The sequence below is a fragment of the Copadichromis virginalis genome, linkage group LG23 (assembly GCF_057382275.1).
Source record: "Copadichromis virginalis isolate Kocher_CV1m ecotype Utaka linkage group LG23, C_Virginalis_male_GT1.1, whole genome shotgun sequence".
Lineage (NCBI taxonomy): Eukaryota > Metazoa > Chordata > Actinopteri > Cichliformes > Cichlidae > Copadichromis > Copadichromis virginalis.
In genome coordinates this window covers 3,556,502-3,571,767 of record NC_140639.1, presented here as the reverse complement: position 1 = coordinate 3,571,767, position 15,266 = coordinate 3,556,502, and the positions used below count along the sequence as shown (strand labels likewise).

Here is a 15,266-nt window from a genome sequence, read left to right as displayed (position 1 = left end):
TACTGCATTTAAAACATGTTTCTTATTAGCTGCTCTGCAAATGTGCTTTGCATGTGCTATGACTTTGATGTTGGCATTATTTAAATATGACAAAAAATAGCTTTTATAAACAATATCAAACTTCTGGCCGCTGAGACACAGTGCAATCAGGCATTTGAGGGATGAAACCCATTACTGTAAAATAAAGTTTTTCTTAGAAAATGTTTATTTCTAAAATTTAATCAAGATTTTCTTCAGCTGTGCTCCACTGCATACTGCCAATGCTGCCTTTGTCATTTCAACTTTTCAAATAGCGGTGCTCTTGTGGTATGTTTCTATAATCATCATAATTAATTGCAATTTACATACCGTAATTACTGGCACCAACTTGTGCTAGACAAAATAAATCAAAATGACCATATTTGATTTCAGGGCAAAATTTTTTGCAGACACACTGCGTTTGTTTCTGTGTTTCTAACCTCATTTTCACTCTGGGCAAGGCCACTCGTCTGCGAAGAGTAACGGGAAAGGTTTGGAAGGGATTCATATCATATTTTGGAAGGGCGGAAACTAATAAAGCATTTTGCACGTCCACCGTTAACGACGTGTACTTGGGCCTAACCGTAAACGAAGACGTTTTGACGTGGAAAGTGAGACGGTGTTCGTGTAAGACCTGAAAAGAGGCGAGAGCCTCTCTACTAAGGCAGCTTTGACTTTTCTGGCGAGCCTTGACGCACGGGGTTCCTTTTTATGGGGGTAATTACTCTTAACAGAAAACAGAGACCACTGTACTGATGCATTAGAAATCACATGGAGCAAGCCTTCAGCCATATCTGACAACAGTACTATTATAGGACAACCTAATACAACAAAGTCTGTGATCTGTAAACAACTCCTTAATAATATCTTCTGCACACTCAAGTGCCAAGCGTTTTGTTTTTGTTTTGGACTGTTTCTGGGCTCTTGGGCAGTTTTCATGTGCTGTATTTTTTTTCCAACAGAAAAGAGTGTTGGATATGATTCTTGAAGTCACGATGGCCATTAACTTTCCCCCCGCTCTTTATGTCGAAAATGCAAGAAGTGGAAGTCAGACAGCCGGCTGGGCAAGCACATTAACCGAGCTGGAATATGTCCGGGCTGCACTCCGGCACTTCCTCACGGTCTGCGAGTTCAAGCCACGTCCATAATTTTACCAATATGCCCGATAAGTGTTTTAATAAGCCGCCACAGTACTGAAACACGATCACTTCTGAAAGGTCAATGAAACTTTCCCAAATGAAGTAAGTCACCCGTGGGTGTTCCCACTTGCGTTTGTCACATAAACAGCCATAAAGTTGGCAAACGGTAACAGTTTCTCTTGGCAGTCTCCTTCACGTTAAGTCCCCACTCCACAGTTTTACTGCAGTATAAGGGTCTTTCATATATACCTGAACATTTACATAAACATAACGCACAAAAAGTTATTATTATTATTATTATTATTATTATTATTATTATTATTATTATTATTATTATAACTTTAAGTTATTGTTACTATAAATTTAAGCATAAGTAATAAGAAATTGTAGGCTGTTTTCTTTAAAGTCATATCAGCCTTTGCGCTTGTTATAGACAAGTGTCTAAGTCAGAAAAACAGCCTAATGACAAACTAGACTCTGCGCCCCCCGTCGTAGAATCTCCCTCCAAAGTGACCCAATGCTTCAGTGGAGTTTCGCCATATAATTCAAAAAGAAGTTATTAGAGAGAAAGGGGTGTTTAGGATGAACAGACAACAAGTGTCACAAAGCCGTAGGGTTGTTATTAGCACCATTCAGTTATGTGGGCTAAATAACGACCTTGTCGGGGCCAAATCTTTGCTTGGAGTAGCCTAGATTATTATTAACTTTCAAATACGCGTCCATCCCGGTGCACACGGAGAGTCACTGACTTAAGAAAGCCCTCCCAACACGACTCACCGACTTTGGAGCGTCGCACTGTCTCGGTCTGCCCGGTCGGTCAGCGCCCCAGGGTGCCACAGCGTGCAGCAGCGCGCTCAGGAAGACCCAGCTGATTCCAGGCAGAACGAGCATCCCGTCGATGTTATTGGACACTTGTAGGAGTCAGCTCAAAGCGGACTTTTCTCTCTTTTCTCCCCACTCTGTCTTCTCTGTTATTGCCCGGTTTCCCGTCTCCTTTGAAGTACAAAAAAAAAAAAAGTTACCGGTGGCCTCTGGGCTCACATGTGCAGGTAGGCGAGAGGACCATTCCGCCTCTTCGCCATTCCCGACGCACTCCACTTGTGAAAGTATCTGTTTCTGCTCTAAATTTTTCTTGGCTCCTTCCAACCCGGTGCAGTCCTGAAGCAGGAGCTATAAACTCTTTGGAGAGTTTGCGCTCCACGAACTTGGAGCGTCTTGACTGGGAAAGAGGGAGGTGGGACGGTCTGAGTGAGTACCCCACCCCACCCATAATACACACAGCCCAGGTTCTTTTAAGAGGAGGGAGCACAGGTTCATAGAGAAATGACAGGTTTCCGCGAGTGAAGCAGCTCTAGCCACGCAGACCCCCAAAACAGTGCAGATTGGAATTAATCTTCTCATTAGCTGCTTATTAAGTTAATTTAGTTTCCATTTCGATGTTCCTGATATTTTTCTAATAACCCGAACTCAGGAACTCGTTTTTTTAAATTGATCCCAATGATCTTAAATGAAATATTTGCTATAGTGGTTTATATACCACAGCCATGCGCTATGATTGGGTATATGTACCTCATTATTATGAGGGGGGCTGTCACCACTAACCAAGAGCCCAGAGGGCTCACAGTACTAGCAGTCCAGAGGTTTGTTTGGTTTGGTTTTCGGCAGAGTCATTTCAAAGATGTAAATGAACACTATTTCAAATGCTGTCATGTGCTTCCTCACCAGTAGGATCCCATTCATCTCTGTCCTTCTCTGTTTGACATGCCTGCAGCAATAGGCTGCATTTGAACTGTATGGATAATCTTGGACCTTATATGCATGATTAATGGATGCAAATAAACAGGTCTAAGAAAAGACAACTGTGAGAAGTCTTTTATTTATCTTCATTCCACCACTCTTCTTAAGATGTATTAGTCATGATGAGGAGCAGGCATTCTGAAATCAGCGCATGTGTTGAGAGATAGTGGCCCCTCTGTGCAGGCACCGATGTCAACGCTCCACTACTCTACTGTGACCTCAGTTATTGTCCAAGTGGCAGACAGCGTGACAGAGTCAAGTAGTGGAAATTTATCATGGGGACCCCTCAAACAAGTGGCACCGAGCCCCTCCCGGCAGGCTGGGCAGACAGACCTCAGACAAGCAGCTCTTTGTCCTCTTTCATGTTCTCCCCTCCTCTCCACTCCTCTTCTCACCACTCCATGTTCACTTCTGTTACTGGGCAGCTCGGTCCGTCTGCACCCTTATTGTATTTTCCATTCAGATTGGCTGTTTGTGTTGAGTGCCTTTGATCAAGTTGTCTTTTAACCAAGTTTCACGTTGTAAAACTGTGACACTTCTGCTCTTTGACTCTTGACTCTGACTACTTTCGCTGGGAGTCATTTATCAAGATTTGCGAGTCTGACAGGTAGAAAAGTTAGCATGTTTTTGCTTTATGGATTTGCACAATGGTCCACTTGAATGCCACCTCATATTTTCACATACTTGAAACAGAAGGAACAACTCAAGAAAACCATGCTAAACAGATCTAATCTCTGCATCCTCACTACTCGGTTTCTCCCTTTTGTGGCTCTTGCTCTGAGACAGGTGTGGGACTTCAGTTAACGGTTTCATCTAGTCTAATGTGGCCACCTGTAGACCCAGGTACATGCTTTAACCACGCCTCGTAGAAGGCTTCTCTTTGAAGGAGCTTTCCACATTCTTGGCTGGTTAGAAGAGGGCTTATGAGCGGCTGGCTGCAGGATATTCCTGGACTGGGGCCAGCACTTACAGCATGGTGCACGTATATAGCTGGGGACGAAAGAAGACTTTAAAGTTAATGTTCTGTTAGCAGATCGCGGCAACGTCCACTTATAGAGCACACATCTGGGGAGGTGTTGGAGAGAGAAGGAGGCAGGAAAGGGAGAGAAAGAGAGTTGACTCGGCTGCAAAAGTATTTTTGACATGTTAAACAAGTCTGCAGCTGAATCCTGCCAATAGGCCTGTCCACACTTTTACTGGCTTTGCATATTTTTCTTTAATATGTCAATTACATCCAGAAGAAAGCATACAGATAGGGAAAGAGTAAATATGAGATTGAAGGCACCCTGTTAATGTCTGTAGCCCTTCAGTTCAAAAGATCTGCTGTCTGCTTGTCCTTGTGGCCGTCCACATGTCTGATATTGTGCAGAAGTCCTGGCACAAAACCCCAATTTTAACTCTGCACCTTTGCCTCAGAGTCATTACTTGTCTTTTGTTATGTAATGCAAGAAGTATTATTTCCTTCATAAACACCACCGGTGCTCTACACCACATGAAAAGAGAACATCCATTTATATCCAGTGAACTGTACAGAGATGTGTAACTGTAACTGAGGCTGGAAATGCATGCAAACTATTTTGTTTATTATGTACACAGGGACCCCTAGTGGTGTGAAGAAGAATTAAGCATGTGCACATTGTGGACAAAAGTAAGAAGAACAAGGTGGGATGGGTACCATGAGGGCATAAAAATTGCGCTTCAAAGAAACTGAGTATGATAAATCTGAAGGAGTGGCTTATAGCTTCAGGCTTCCATACCTCAGAGTCTGACTGTCAAGCTCGAAGGCCCCACTGGACACTCCCTCTTTCTGTCTCTTTCTGGTGTCTCAGCTGGACTAAACACGCATTCCCTTCACTACCTCCACCCATTTCTTGCTCAGGGTCTAATATCCTCTGTCCTCCTTTGAAGACGTCGAGTAATAATATTGACAGAGTCTCTGGTGAAAGGTTATTGTGGTTCCCTTTTCCGGATGTCCTGGGAAAAACGGGGGGTAAAATGTAAAGGTTAGGAGGTGGTAGAGAAGAAGGACAATTTTATGTGGTGAAATATATCAAAGAATCCAAGGAGTGGGCCCAAAATGTATCTGTTTACCCTAGATGAGTAAAGCAGAGATAAAAAGGAGGAAAGGAGTTCAACCAAGTCTAACGTGTAACGGCTATTTTTGGTTAGTCTCCAAGAATTTCTGCTGCCATTGGTGGGTCATGCAGACACTGATTTGTTTGGTGACAGCACATTTGGGTTAAATAGTTTTTCCTAGTAGTTGCAGTGATGTCTCTTGTTGCAGGTCAACACATGCAATTGACGGCCACACGTCTATCTTCATCCAGAATGAGCAAAAGCAGAAGGGGAAAGATGAGAGGAAGAGATACAATGACAGAGGTCATGGCAAGGGTTGTTTTTTCAGGAGTATTGTCTCATATAGATTTTTTTTTAAACATCTGTCATTATTTTGGGGGGAAGTAAAGAAGAAGAGACATGAGTCTGAGTCGGAGAGAAATAGTTCAGTTTAGTTAAATGAGATCAAGATTTGCATTTAGGATGTATTAATATTTCAAAATATACCTTTTAGGTTCTTTTGTCATGCTGTATAATAGTTACAATTAAGTCATGGAAAGAAAATTCACACTTTCACAGTTTCTTGAGATGCTGAATGAATGAATGAAAGCACACAGCCACCCTGTTTCCAGTTATTTGTGTTAAGTGGTTGCTGGCTCTCGCTTCACATTCACTGTGCAGACATGTGAGTTACAGTCGTCTCCTCATCAAGCTCTCAACGAGCAGGCAGATTAGTACATTTCCAAAAATGTTGAACTGCTTCTTCAAAGGAAAAAGCCTGACTGAAAGAGTGGGAAAACAAAGCAAATGTACAATAATTCCAATTTCTACTTGGGGTCACTGAATTGTTTGATTGTCTGAAAATGATTTGAATCATCATATGGGTGATTTTGGGACCGGCGGACGCTCTCCGCCATCATCATCAAGACGCCTAATAAGGGAGTATTTTTGGATGACTGGAGTTGATGCTTTTGGTACATTTCCACAAACTAGAGCTGTTTTGACAGCGTGCGGTGACCACACACCTTACTAATATGCTTCATGTTGAAATTTCCCTTAATATGCGTGCCAGCTGTTGATCACTTTCCATTTAATGATGAAGGAGACTCATCTTATTAGCAACAATGTACTTCTAAGGTCATTGTGGAAATGGTTTCTATGCTGAGATTTTGGTAAAGCAGCAGTTTTGATCATAATTTGTATTTTTTTTTTGTGGTCATTTTGTATATGTGCACACATACTGACGCTTTCACAGAGAGCCATATCTTGTGTTTGTTTTCTAGAGCCTATAATTCTCTTACATCAAAGGCTTGGCTGGCAAAGTCACCCCATGATGCACTGCACTCTCTCCCACTGATCACTGGCATTGTTAGTAATTGTATTACCCATATCTGGAGCACCCCCTGCTATCTTCCCTCTTCTCCCCCATTTACCCCTGAAAGCCAAAGCTGAAGAGTTGGAGGAGTGAAAAGGCTCGTCCTGCTGTTAAGAAGATCTGTCTTTTGGCTATTTGAATGGTAAAAAAAAATAAAGTATGGACAAATAATGATGTTTCCCTTCTTGTCATTTAAGCATACATACTGGTTCTGCTCCAAATCTCAGAGCTGGACAATGGATGCCATTAATATCACAATATTATGGTAATACAATATATATTTTGCCAGTGTTAATCTCTATTATACTGTTGTTGTTCATTGTCGGTGTCCTGTTTGGGGTTTATTCAAGCAGGGTTCAAAGAAGGCCACCAACGCCATATAAGGAATTTTTCATTGACTGGGGAGCACAAACAGCATGTGTTATGATATCATTAAATCAAAGCCTCTGGTCTGCACTGGTGTGCAGGGATCAGATGAGCTCTTCTCTAAGTCGACAGAAATCTGGGTTTGAACTTGACCGTCTTTTGAAGATGGTCATCTGCACTAATAAGGTCTTTTGAAGATTATCGTATTGTCCGAAGATGCTTTATTGCCGCACGTATAGTAAATTTGTGGCATGAAAGGTTAAAAAATAAATTATGCTTTAAGATCAATAGAGAACAGGAAGCATTGGTTCAGCCGCTGTCTGCTCGTGTTGTTTTTCCACACACAGCTTTCCCTAGTTTCTGTGATTTTACACTGACTACAGAAAGCAAAGCCTGGCCTTATGCCTGAGTCAGCCTTTGGCAGGGAGTTTAGTTTGGTGGCAATGAAACGCTGTGTGTTTATCCTGTATTTATCCAAGGTTTATTTGGTCTCTTGCACATCTCTCTCTGTGGTCGTACTGTACGCCAGCTGCTGTGTTTGAGGGGGTAGTCTTAGTCATAGACTGTCTTGAGCTTTGTTTACCCACATCTGTGAAGCTAGGTGTCCAAAATACTACATAGTGTGTACCTGGGTGCTTTGGACAGACATGTGGTTTGAACATGTGTTTGAAAGTATAAAAACAATTCAGTGGCTGGATCTGCAGTTTGGGTTCCTTTGGGTCGGAGACAAAGAAACAGGCTCAGAACGATAACATCTTGACTCAGCTACGTTGAGAACTGTGTGATTCCAGAAAAAAGCTCTTTGATCCCTGTGACTGATAAAACTGGACTTCAGCTATGAGTTCAGAACCAGTGCAAGGTTGGGGGTAGGGAGGGGCTGAATGATGCGAAAGCGGTAACGCAATATGACATTTCATGCTTTCTTTCTATCATCTGTTCTTTTCGGCATCTTTTTTCCCACCCCGACATATCCTTTGGTTTCCAGCTCTGTATATTTTCAAAATCAGTGTGCGCTTCTGTAACACTTGGCCCATCAAATTCAACCCCCCCAAACTCAAGTTCATGTATCGGTGCAGATATACATACCCATTCATCTAAACATGAGACACTGAAAGAAGGAGGGTGCACCAGTGCACAAGGTGGAAGAAGAAAGGAAAAAGAAACACAAAAAGAAAAGGTGTTGATGGAAAGCAATTGAAGTGAAGAGTCACAGGAATGCTACAGAGGGAGATGATTAGGTCTGACTGATGGCTCTGTATTGATACAACACAGACATAATTTATTGCCTTAAAGGCCATATTTCAAATGCCTAAAATTAATGGTTTGTGGAACGAGAGCAGTGGAGGATGAGAAGTAGGAGGGCATTTTCAAGATCTGTCTCCATAATAACAACCTGGCTCAGATAAACACACAGACTCAGACATGCATAGACACTGATACAGGTACGCACACATAGATGCACACACACACAAACCCCAGACTTCTTTCTGGGCAATGTTCCTACTGCTACTCTTCACTCACACATAGAGCTGTTCTTGTGGTTGACAGGGAGCGGTGGAGCTGTCAACAGGCCCAGAGCCTGTTGAGAAGCAGACTGCGCTACTAAGCTACACACACACACATTCACCCACACAGCCGCCGATATAAACACAGATCCATACATGCACATGCTTTTGAAATATGTCAAACAGCATGGCTTCTATGACAAAATACACACAAACACACGCACTAGGTCAGAGGGAACATATTAAGCAGTACTGTGCGTATGATTGAATTGAACACACACAAAGAACCGAAACACATTAAACAGCATGACCCTTATGACTAAATACACAAACACACAGGCACGCAGGCACAGACAAATACACAAATAGTTCTCTCAGGAAAAATCCAGAGAGGTAATTTTCTGCTTCTTCAGCTGATCCTGAACATGTGTCACGGTTTATACTGTAATCTACAGTATGAGACTGAAAAAGGAAAACACACCAGCTTCGCCCCTGCTTTCATGTCTAGATTTATTTATGGTCTTGCCTGGAGCTCAGAGGATGTGAGTCTGTTATGCTGTGATGTGTATAATAATATCATTAACCACTTACCTTGGTAGAAATGACAGTGGGCCTATAATTATTAAGCATTGTCTTAGATTTGGACTCTAAGCAAGCTTCATATTTTTTTGTAATATCACTGTATTGAGCAAAGACTATTTTTACTTCCTTAGTAGCAGTCTGAGCCAAGAATATGCCTTAAATGCAACACATCAATAACGTTGCGATGACAGCTTCCAGTCTCCACCTGGTCTCACAGAAGATGAATTATACTCTGAATCTGACTGAGCCCCAATGCTCAGGTCCCAGGGGGGGCAAAGTTTGAGCCTTAATGCCCCAACAGGGAAGTCAATAATACAGTAAGTGAAATACAAACTGTATCAGTCGACGTGTAAGCGTTTCCCAGCACTTTCTCTGTAAGTGAACACAATTCAGTGGATCTGTTGTTGCAGTATTTCATTCTACAGAAGTATTTAGTTTCTTTTTTTTTTTTTTGGAAGTATTTAGTTTCAAAAATAGGACCAACTTTATAAATAATCTCTCTAGACAAGTGCAGATATGTATGGAGAAAAATGCGATATTCTGCTTTTTTAAGCCGAACGGGGTTGATCTCATATGTTAAATGTATCAGCTAACATTGTTGTGATTGGCCAGTGAGCCCAGACCTGGTACCATCAGGCCGATGTTTGGTTGGTATCGTGACAGTATTATCATCATCGACAGCTTAGCATATTAGCTAGTAACATTTACAAACAATTTGTAACATAAAGTATCACAAGTTGATGGTGAAGACGATGTTTTGTAATGGTCATAACTAGATCATTCAAATTAAATTTGCTATGAAAAGTTAGGAGTAACTGTAATATGCAAGGCCTTTGTCTCTGCGACAGGCCCATTTTTGACCTGCACATGCCCCCAGAAAACCTCACCAGTTTAACAAAGTAAGTATTATTCATCCTTAGGGCACCGTTAATGTTGGTCCAAAAGGACACAGTAATTCGATTGGGTATTGAGCTGTTCAGTCTAGTCTGCTGCTATCTCTGGAGCAATAAAACAATAAAACGTTCAATTTATAAGCATTTTCACACTCATTACCTTTGATATTTAACTTGATCCCTTTCTAGTAAAATTTGCTGGCCATTCATCTATAATATGTCTGCACTGTACATATACAGTACAGTGCAGACATAAGCTGTGTGATTCATGACAAAGGGAGACTGAAGTGATGAACCAGTGACTATGAAGATGCCTGACAATAGCAGCTGACTGCAGAGAGTTAAAAAACGTGCGTAACACTCTGGGGAGCTCTGAGCTGTGCAGTCGAAGCGAGATTGATTTATGAGCCAGAGTTGAGCCTAGCATAGACTGCTGGGCTGAAGCACATCACCATGATTGAAAGTCACATCTAAACCAATGTGCTGCCCTCTCAGTCACCACACTGCACATGCCCAGAGATGGCTGAGTTCTGTTTTGATATCGGAGGCTCTTAAAATGAGGTTGACAGGGTAACATTTACAAAGTAATTCGAGCACACAGGAAACAGTGGTCCTCTGGTCTGGTGAAGAGGCTTTTGGATTCTGTTGCTCATAAGTCTCCCTTTCTTTTCCTTCTTTTTTATATTTTTATATTATTCTGTCGCTCCCTTATACTGTCATAGCCCACCAGTCACATGTTGGTAGTCATATTGAATTTGTTGCTCTGAACTCTTACAGCCAAATCAAATGATGCACAAAAATTGAGGTAATCTAGCTTCCTGTATTTATCTTTATTGCCTCTTGCATGACCTTCTAAAGACAGAAGCCTTGTCTGACTAGTAAACAGACAACAAGATCAATATGAGGTCACTGAGAAATCTTCTTTGTTTTTGGATATATTTCACGCATTTACTTAAAAAGTAACTTGAAATTGAAAACAGATGGTTTAATAAATTAGGTGGTGCACTGGTCAGCACATTCATCTTACAGCAGGTTCAAATCTGCTGGTTGGGGTCGTTCATGTTCTCAATGTGCAAGTCCATTTTCATGTTAGGTTAACTGATAATTGATCGTTCTGTGTTGGCCCCGCAATCGATTGCATCCTGTCCAGGGTGAAACCGGTCTCTCACCCACCGGAGGGACACGAAGGGACTCCATCCTCCTATTACACTAAATTGGATTAGCCAATCATTTCCATATTTCAGTTGCAAGCTGTGTTATCTAATGTAATTTTATCATGTTAAAAGGCTGGTTAATCTATAGAGAACCTCCCATTCAATTGTGTCTTGCTGAAAATTGCTGTGCTAATAAAAGAACAATTACATTTACCTAGTTGAGTCATCGATGGCGTCAAACATTTGGCTCAAAATGGTCAAAAATCAAAAGAACTTCTTGGTCAAAAATAGAGCTATTACATGGATGAAGTTGGTTCAAAAAAAGATGGAAAATGAATTTTGAATATTCCCATAGACTCCTGTATTACCTTCACAGAGCAGCCAAACTGGCTCTGACATGAAACAGAAAATAGAAACAGAAGTGGGAGGTCTCTGAAAGTGAAGGCAAGCAAAGCGTCATGAATTATTACCTGCTAAATGTCCCATTCACATTTCAGACCATTTTAAAAAATAAAGTAGAAAATAAAACCATTATTATATTAATGCTTATACTGGTTTTGCCACTAGAGCAAATAACTGCATCTTTGAAATCGTGTTTGACATGGTTTGTGGTTTGGTTTAACTTCATGCTGTAATGCCACATTGCAACCGCATGATCACACAAATGATCTTGCTACTCGCCCTCGTTTCCTGAGTAAGATTGTGGAACACTGTGTTTGAATGGTCCGACAGCAGTGTGTATGCCGCAGCATTCAGTGATAATATCGCAGAAGATAAATGAGGCATGGCTTGTTGCCATCCATTCCTCTTTGCAGAGAGAACAGGAAGATAACAATAACAGAATGATGCAGGTTTAAGTTATTCATTAACACTGCCAAGAACATTTTTCAACACCAGTGACCAAAATGAGCCTGGTGTTGTTTGTGGTTCGAACTGATGTTGTCGCCACAGTAAATTAACCACTTTTTTGACAAGACATGAACCTGATGCAAGATGAGTCATTGCTGGGTAAACAGTGCAGTCATAACTGTAACGATAACAGGAGGATAATTAAAGAAAAGTTGGTCTACTGCTACTTCTGCTGTGCACATTTTGTTACAGCTAAACTATGAACGCTAATTACAAATTTTGACTCGAATAATTGTTGTTTTTCCTAGATTTCTCTCAGTTTCATATCGTAGCACAGAAAACCTTTACTTTTGTCCTTGCGCTTGCCTTTCACATCCTCTATGTGTTACAACTTGTAACATCAAACATTACACATAAAAGCCTTTCTGCGGCACTGGAAAGAGAAATGTGTTTCTCATTTCATGCTATTATCATATCACTGGACATGTCCACATGCAACTTTGTTCTGAAAACCGTGGATTCGGAGAGTAAATGAGCCACAGAGTCAGTAATTTGAGCTCTAATCCCACCGTAAGCCCTGATGGAGACTCAACTGTTTAGTGGAAATATTTACAAAGCCAGACATCATTCGGGGAAGGAAAGTGAACAAGATGTTGATAAAAATGACTGAATAATCCGTGTGTTCCTGTTTGTCTTGGCTTTGTTGGTTGCTATGTGATTATGAAGTATGCAAAAGAAAAAAAAAGTCTGAGAGGGAGAGAGAGAGTAAGTATCTGATAAAGGAAAGAAAGAAACTTTTTTTCAATAAAAAGGAAACATTAGTGCATCTTCTCATATACTGTGATGTCAAACATAACATACTACAGTTAAAAGGGGTAAACAACATTTTTCCCCCTAACAATATAACTTACTTTCAAACAAAAACAGAAAAAACACAAAAACATACACTTACACCTAATGAAGAGTGTTTTTCTTTTCAAAAAGAATTTGAATCACTTGTGCATTTCTTTAGTTTCAGTGATTTCAGCATTTTGTTTAAACAATGAACACATTTAAAAAGAACGGCTCTTTGAAAATTAAATATTCCATTTTTAAAACGTGCAGAATACCCTCAGAGAGAAGAAATCTTTATTGGTGAAAGCAATGCAGTGGTTTAGAATTACTGTGCACTAAATCATTTTTATGCTAAGGAGTAACCCCAGCTCCATCAACACATAGCTGTTGGTTAAGCCTGGGTTCAGATGAGGGCTTATGATTGCGTCTTAATGGGTTTAGTGGGAACAAGGTGTCACAGAAAGCATTGGGGGATTAGCAGTTACAAAAATGTCTCCACCAGCCCAAAGTTTTTGAGTGAGCTGCTAATTTATCCGTCACCTGGGCAAACCGAAATCCTCTCAGTGCAAATTAAATTAACATGCAGTCAAACTTACCAGAGGTGCTGTAAAATAGACACCTGCTAATGATTTTGTGGTAAACTCCTATTGGTGTTTCCAGGGTTAAAATGGTATTTGCTCCCACAAAGTTTCAGATTGATTTTCAAAGCGGGCTAGTGTGAAGTTTGACTAGAAGCTGGCCTTTTGGGCTCTTACTACAGTGGCTGTGATTTATCAACAAGCCAACCCTGATCTTCCACTGGTGGGGCTTCCCAGCCCTAAACAAACGTTTCCAAGTTTGTCTAAACCCAGGAGACCATTCAACTCTTAGGCAACAGGGCTGCATTGCAGTTAACCATCACTCTTTAAAACAAATCTTATAATGATCCATGCTGTGGCTGCTACAAAGGCGGCGGATTTGGATCAGAGCCACTGTTATGCTCAATGTCTGACCTCTGGTTCAAGCCTTACCCTTGCAACTTAAAGAACCAAAGCTCCAGCCCTAACTATCAAGCATCTTTCATACAAACAACAGAGGGCACCTGTGGAGCTCCAACAGAGACTGAGATGTGTTACCTAATTTTTACCTTTGGACCATATTTGGAAAAACAGTGACATGTGAGACTAAACTAAATCACTGCAGGTTTACCACCATTCAAAGCATGTTCTAACAGTTACGAGAAGGCTTTAATTAAGTGATCCATTGATTGCAAGAGAGGTTTCCCTGAAAATATCACAGAGTGTAAAGTTCTGGCACACTGTGCAGTAAATCCACACATGGACACAATGAGCAAGCATAATGAAACCATCTATCTTCTTGATACTAAAGTCTAGCATACAGAAGGAACTGACTGTCTTATAAATCTTTTTCATAACCCCAGCCAGTTTGATCCATGGAGTTATTAGGATCCAGATAAAATGCACCATGCTGTCTTTCTCATTCTCTTTCTCCAAGCTCTTCCTTGTTGAGCATGGAGGTCCAGCTGAGACACTTGGCAGAAGATGTGAGGGAGATGAGACAAAGATGTGTAGCAAAGCAACAGGAGAAGAAGGTGAAGTTGTCTTGGGAACCACCCATTAAGTCCACCTCTGGAGCTGGCTCCATTTAATCCATAAAACTGGAGACCTAAAGTTATCTTGGTTAAGGATCTACAAGCACACAGGGAGGGCAGTGATGTTCGCACAGATACGCTTTGTGTCACCAAAAAAAAGAAGGCTGTGCAGAGAGAGACTGAGAGACAGACACCAAACTAATAAAAGCCATTTATATATTTATGCATGTGCATGTGTTTTGCATCTGTGCGTGATGTTGTTGACCAAACCCAAAGAGTCCGCACATGTTTGAACTGATTTGGGAGCGTGCATAAGTTGTTTTTTAGTTTTTTTAAAATTATTCCTAATATGTGGCCAAAGCCTTTTCCACTCATGTGTTGTTTTTGTGCATGTCTGTGTATGTGATTATGTAAACCAAATCCAAGATGGCACGAACAGAAAATCCCCAAATAGTATTTACAAGTTTGTGAGGTTTGTGTGTGTGCATTTATACGTCTGCCGGTGTGTGAGGGAGTGTGAGATAGTGAGGGGAACTCAGTGTTCAGCCAAGGACAACAAGAAGTTCCCTTTGGACAGAGGAGGCAGTCATGAATCAGGTGCGATACCTGTGACCCTGTGTTAGCAGAAGGCCAAAACAAACACACCCAAAGTAGAGCCGCACTCCAGCTAAACTTCTCTCTGTGTGGAAGTAATTACCGAGGTGTTGAAGTTGTCACTTTTCCTCTGCTGTTGAAAATGGATTCATGTAAATCTCTTACACAGAAACCCTTTCATTTCATAGGGTAACAGGCGCTAATGTTTTTTGAGACGTGCATTATCCTCAGTATACGTAGATGGTTAATGACACGTCTTTATATCAGAATAACAGGAGGCTTTCCTGTTCTATAATGTATGAATGAGCATTTCTTGCATGATAAGAAAGAGACATGAAGCTCTCCTTTACTGAGAGAATATATTTTGGAATGGCCAGCAATAGAGAGAAGTTTTGAAAAGTTGTGGCCTGACTGAATTTTGCCATCTCACCTGTGTATATCTCAAATTGTATATGTTCTAGAATGCTAGCAGTGTAAAACTGATGCTAATTATCTATTATCCCAACAAAGATGT

General features: G+C 41.0%; 1 protein-coding gene across 2 annotated transcripts in view; it reads right to left on the bottom strand.

Moving 5' to 3' along the window:
• trabd2b (TraB domain containing 2B) overlaps positions 1-2,388 on the bottom strand; it is a 67,959-nt gene extending 65,571 nt beyond the window's left edge. For both annotated transcript variants that reach the window (XM_085449020.1, XM_085449021.1), the window contains exon 1: positions 1,935-2,388. In XM_085449020.1, the coding sequence (XP_085305146.1) occupies positions 1,935-2,048 (114 nt within the window). In that variant the 5' untranslated portion in view covers positions 2,049-2,388. The remainder of the gene's footprint in view (positions 1-1,934) is intronic.
• Positions 2,389-15,266: the final 12,878 nt, after the last annotated feature.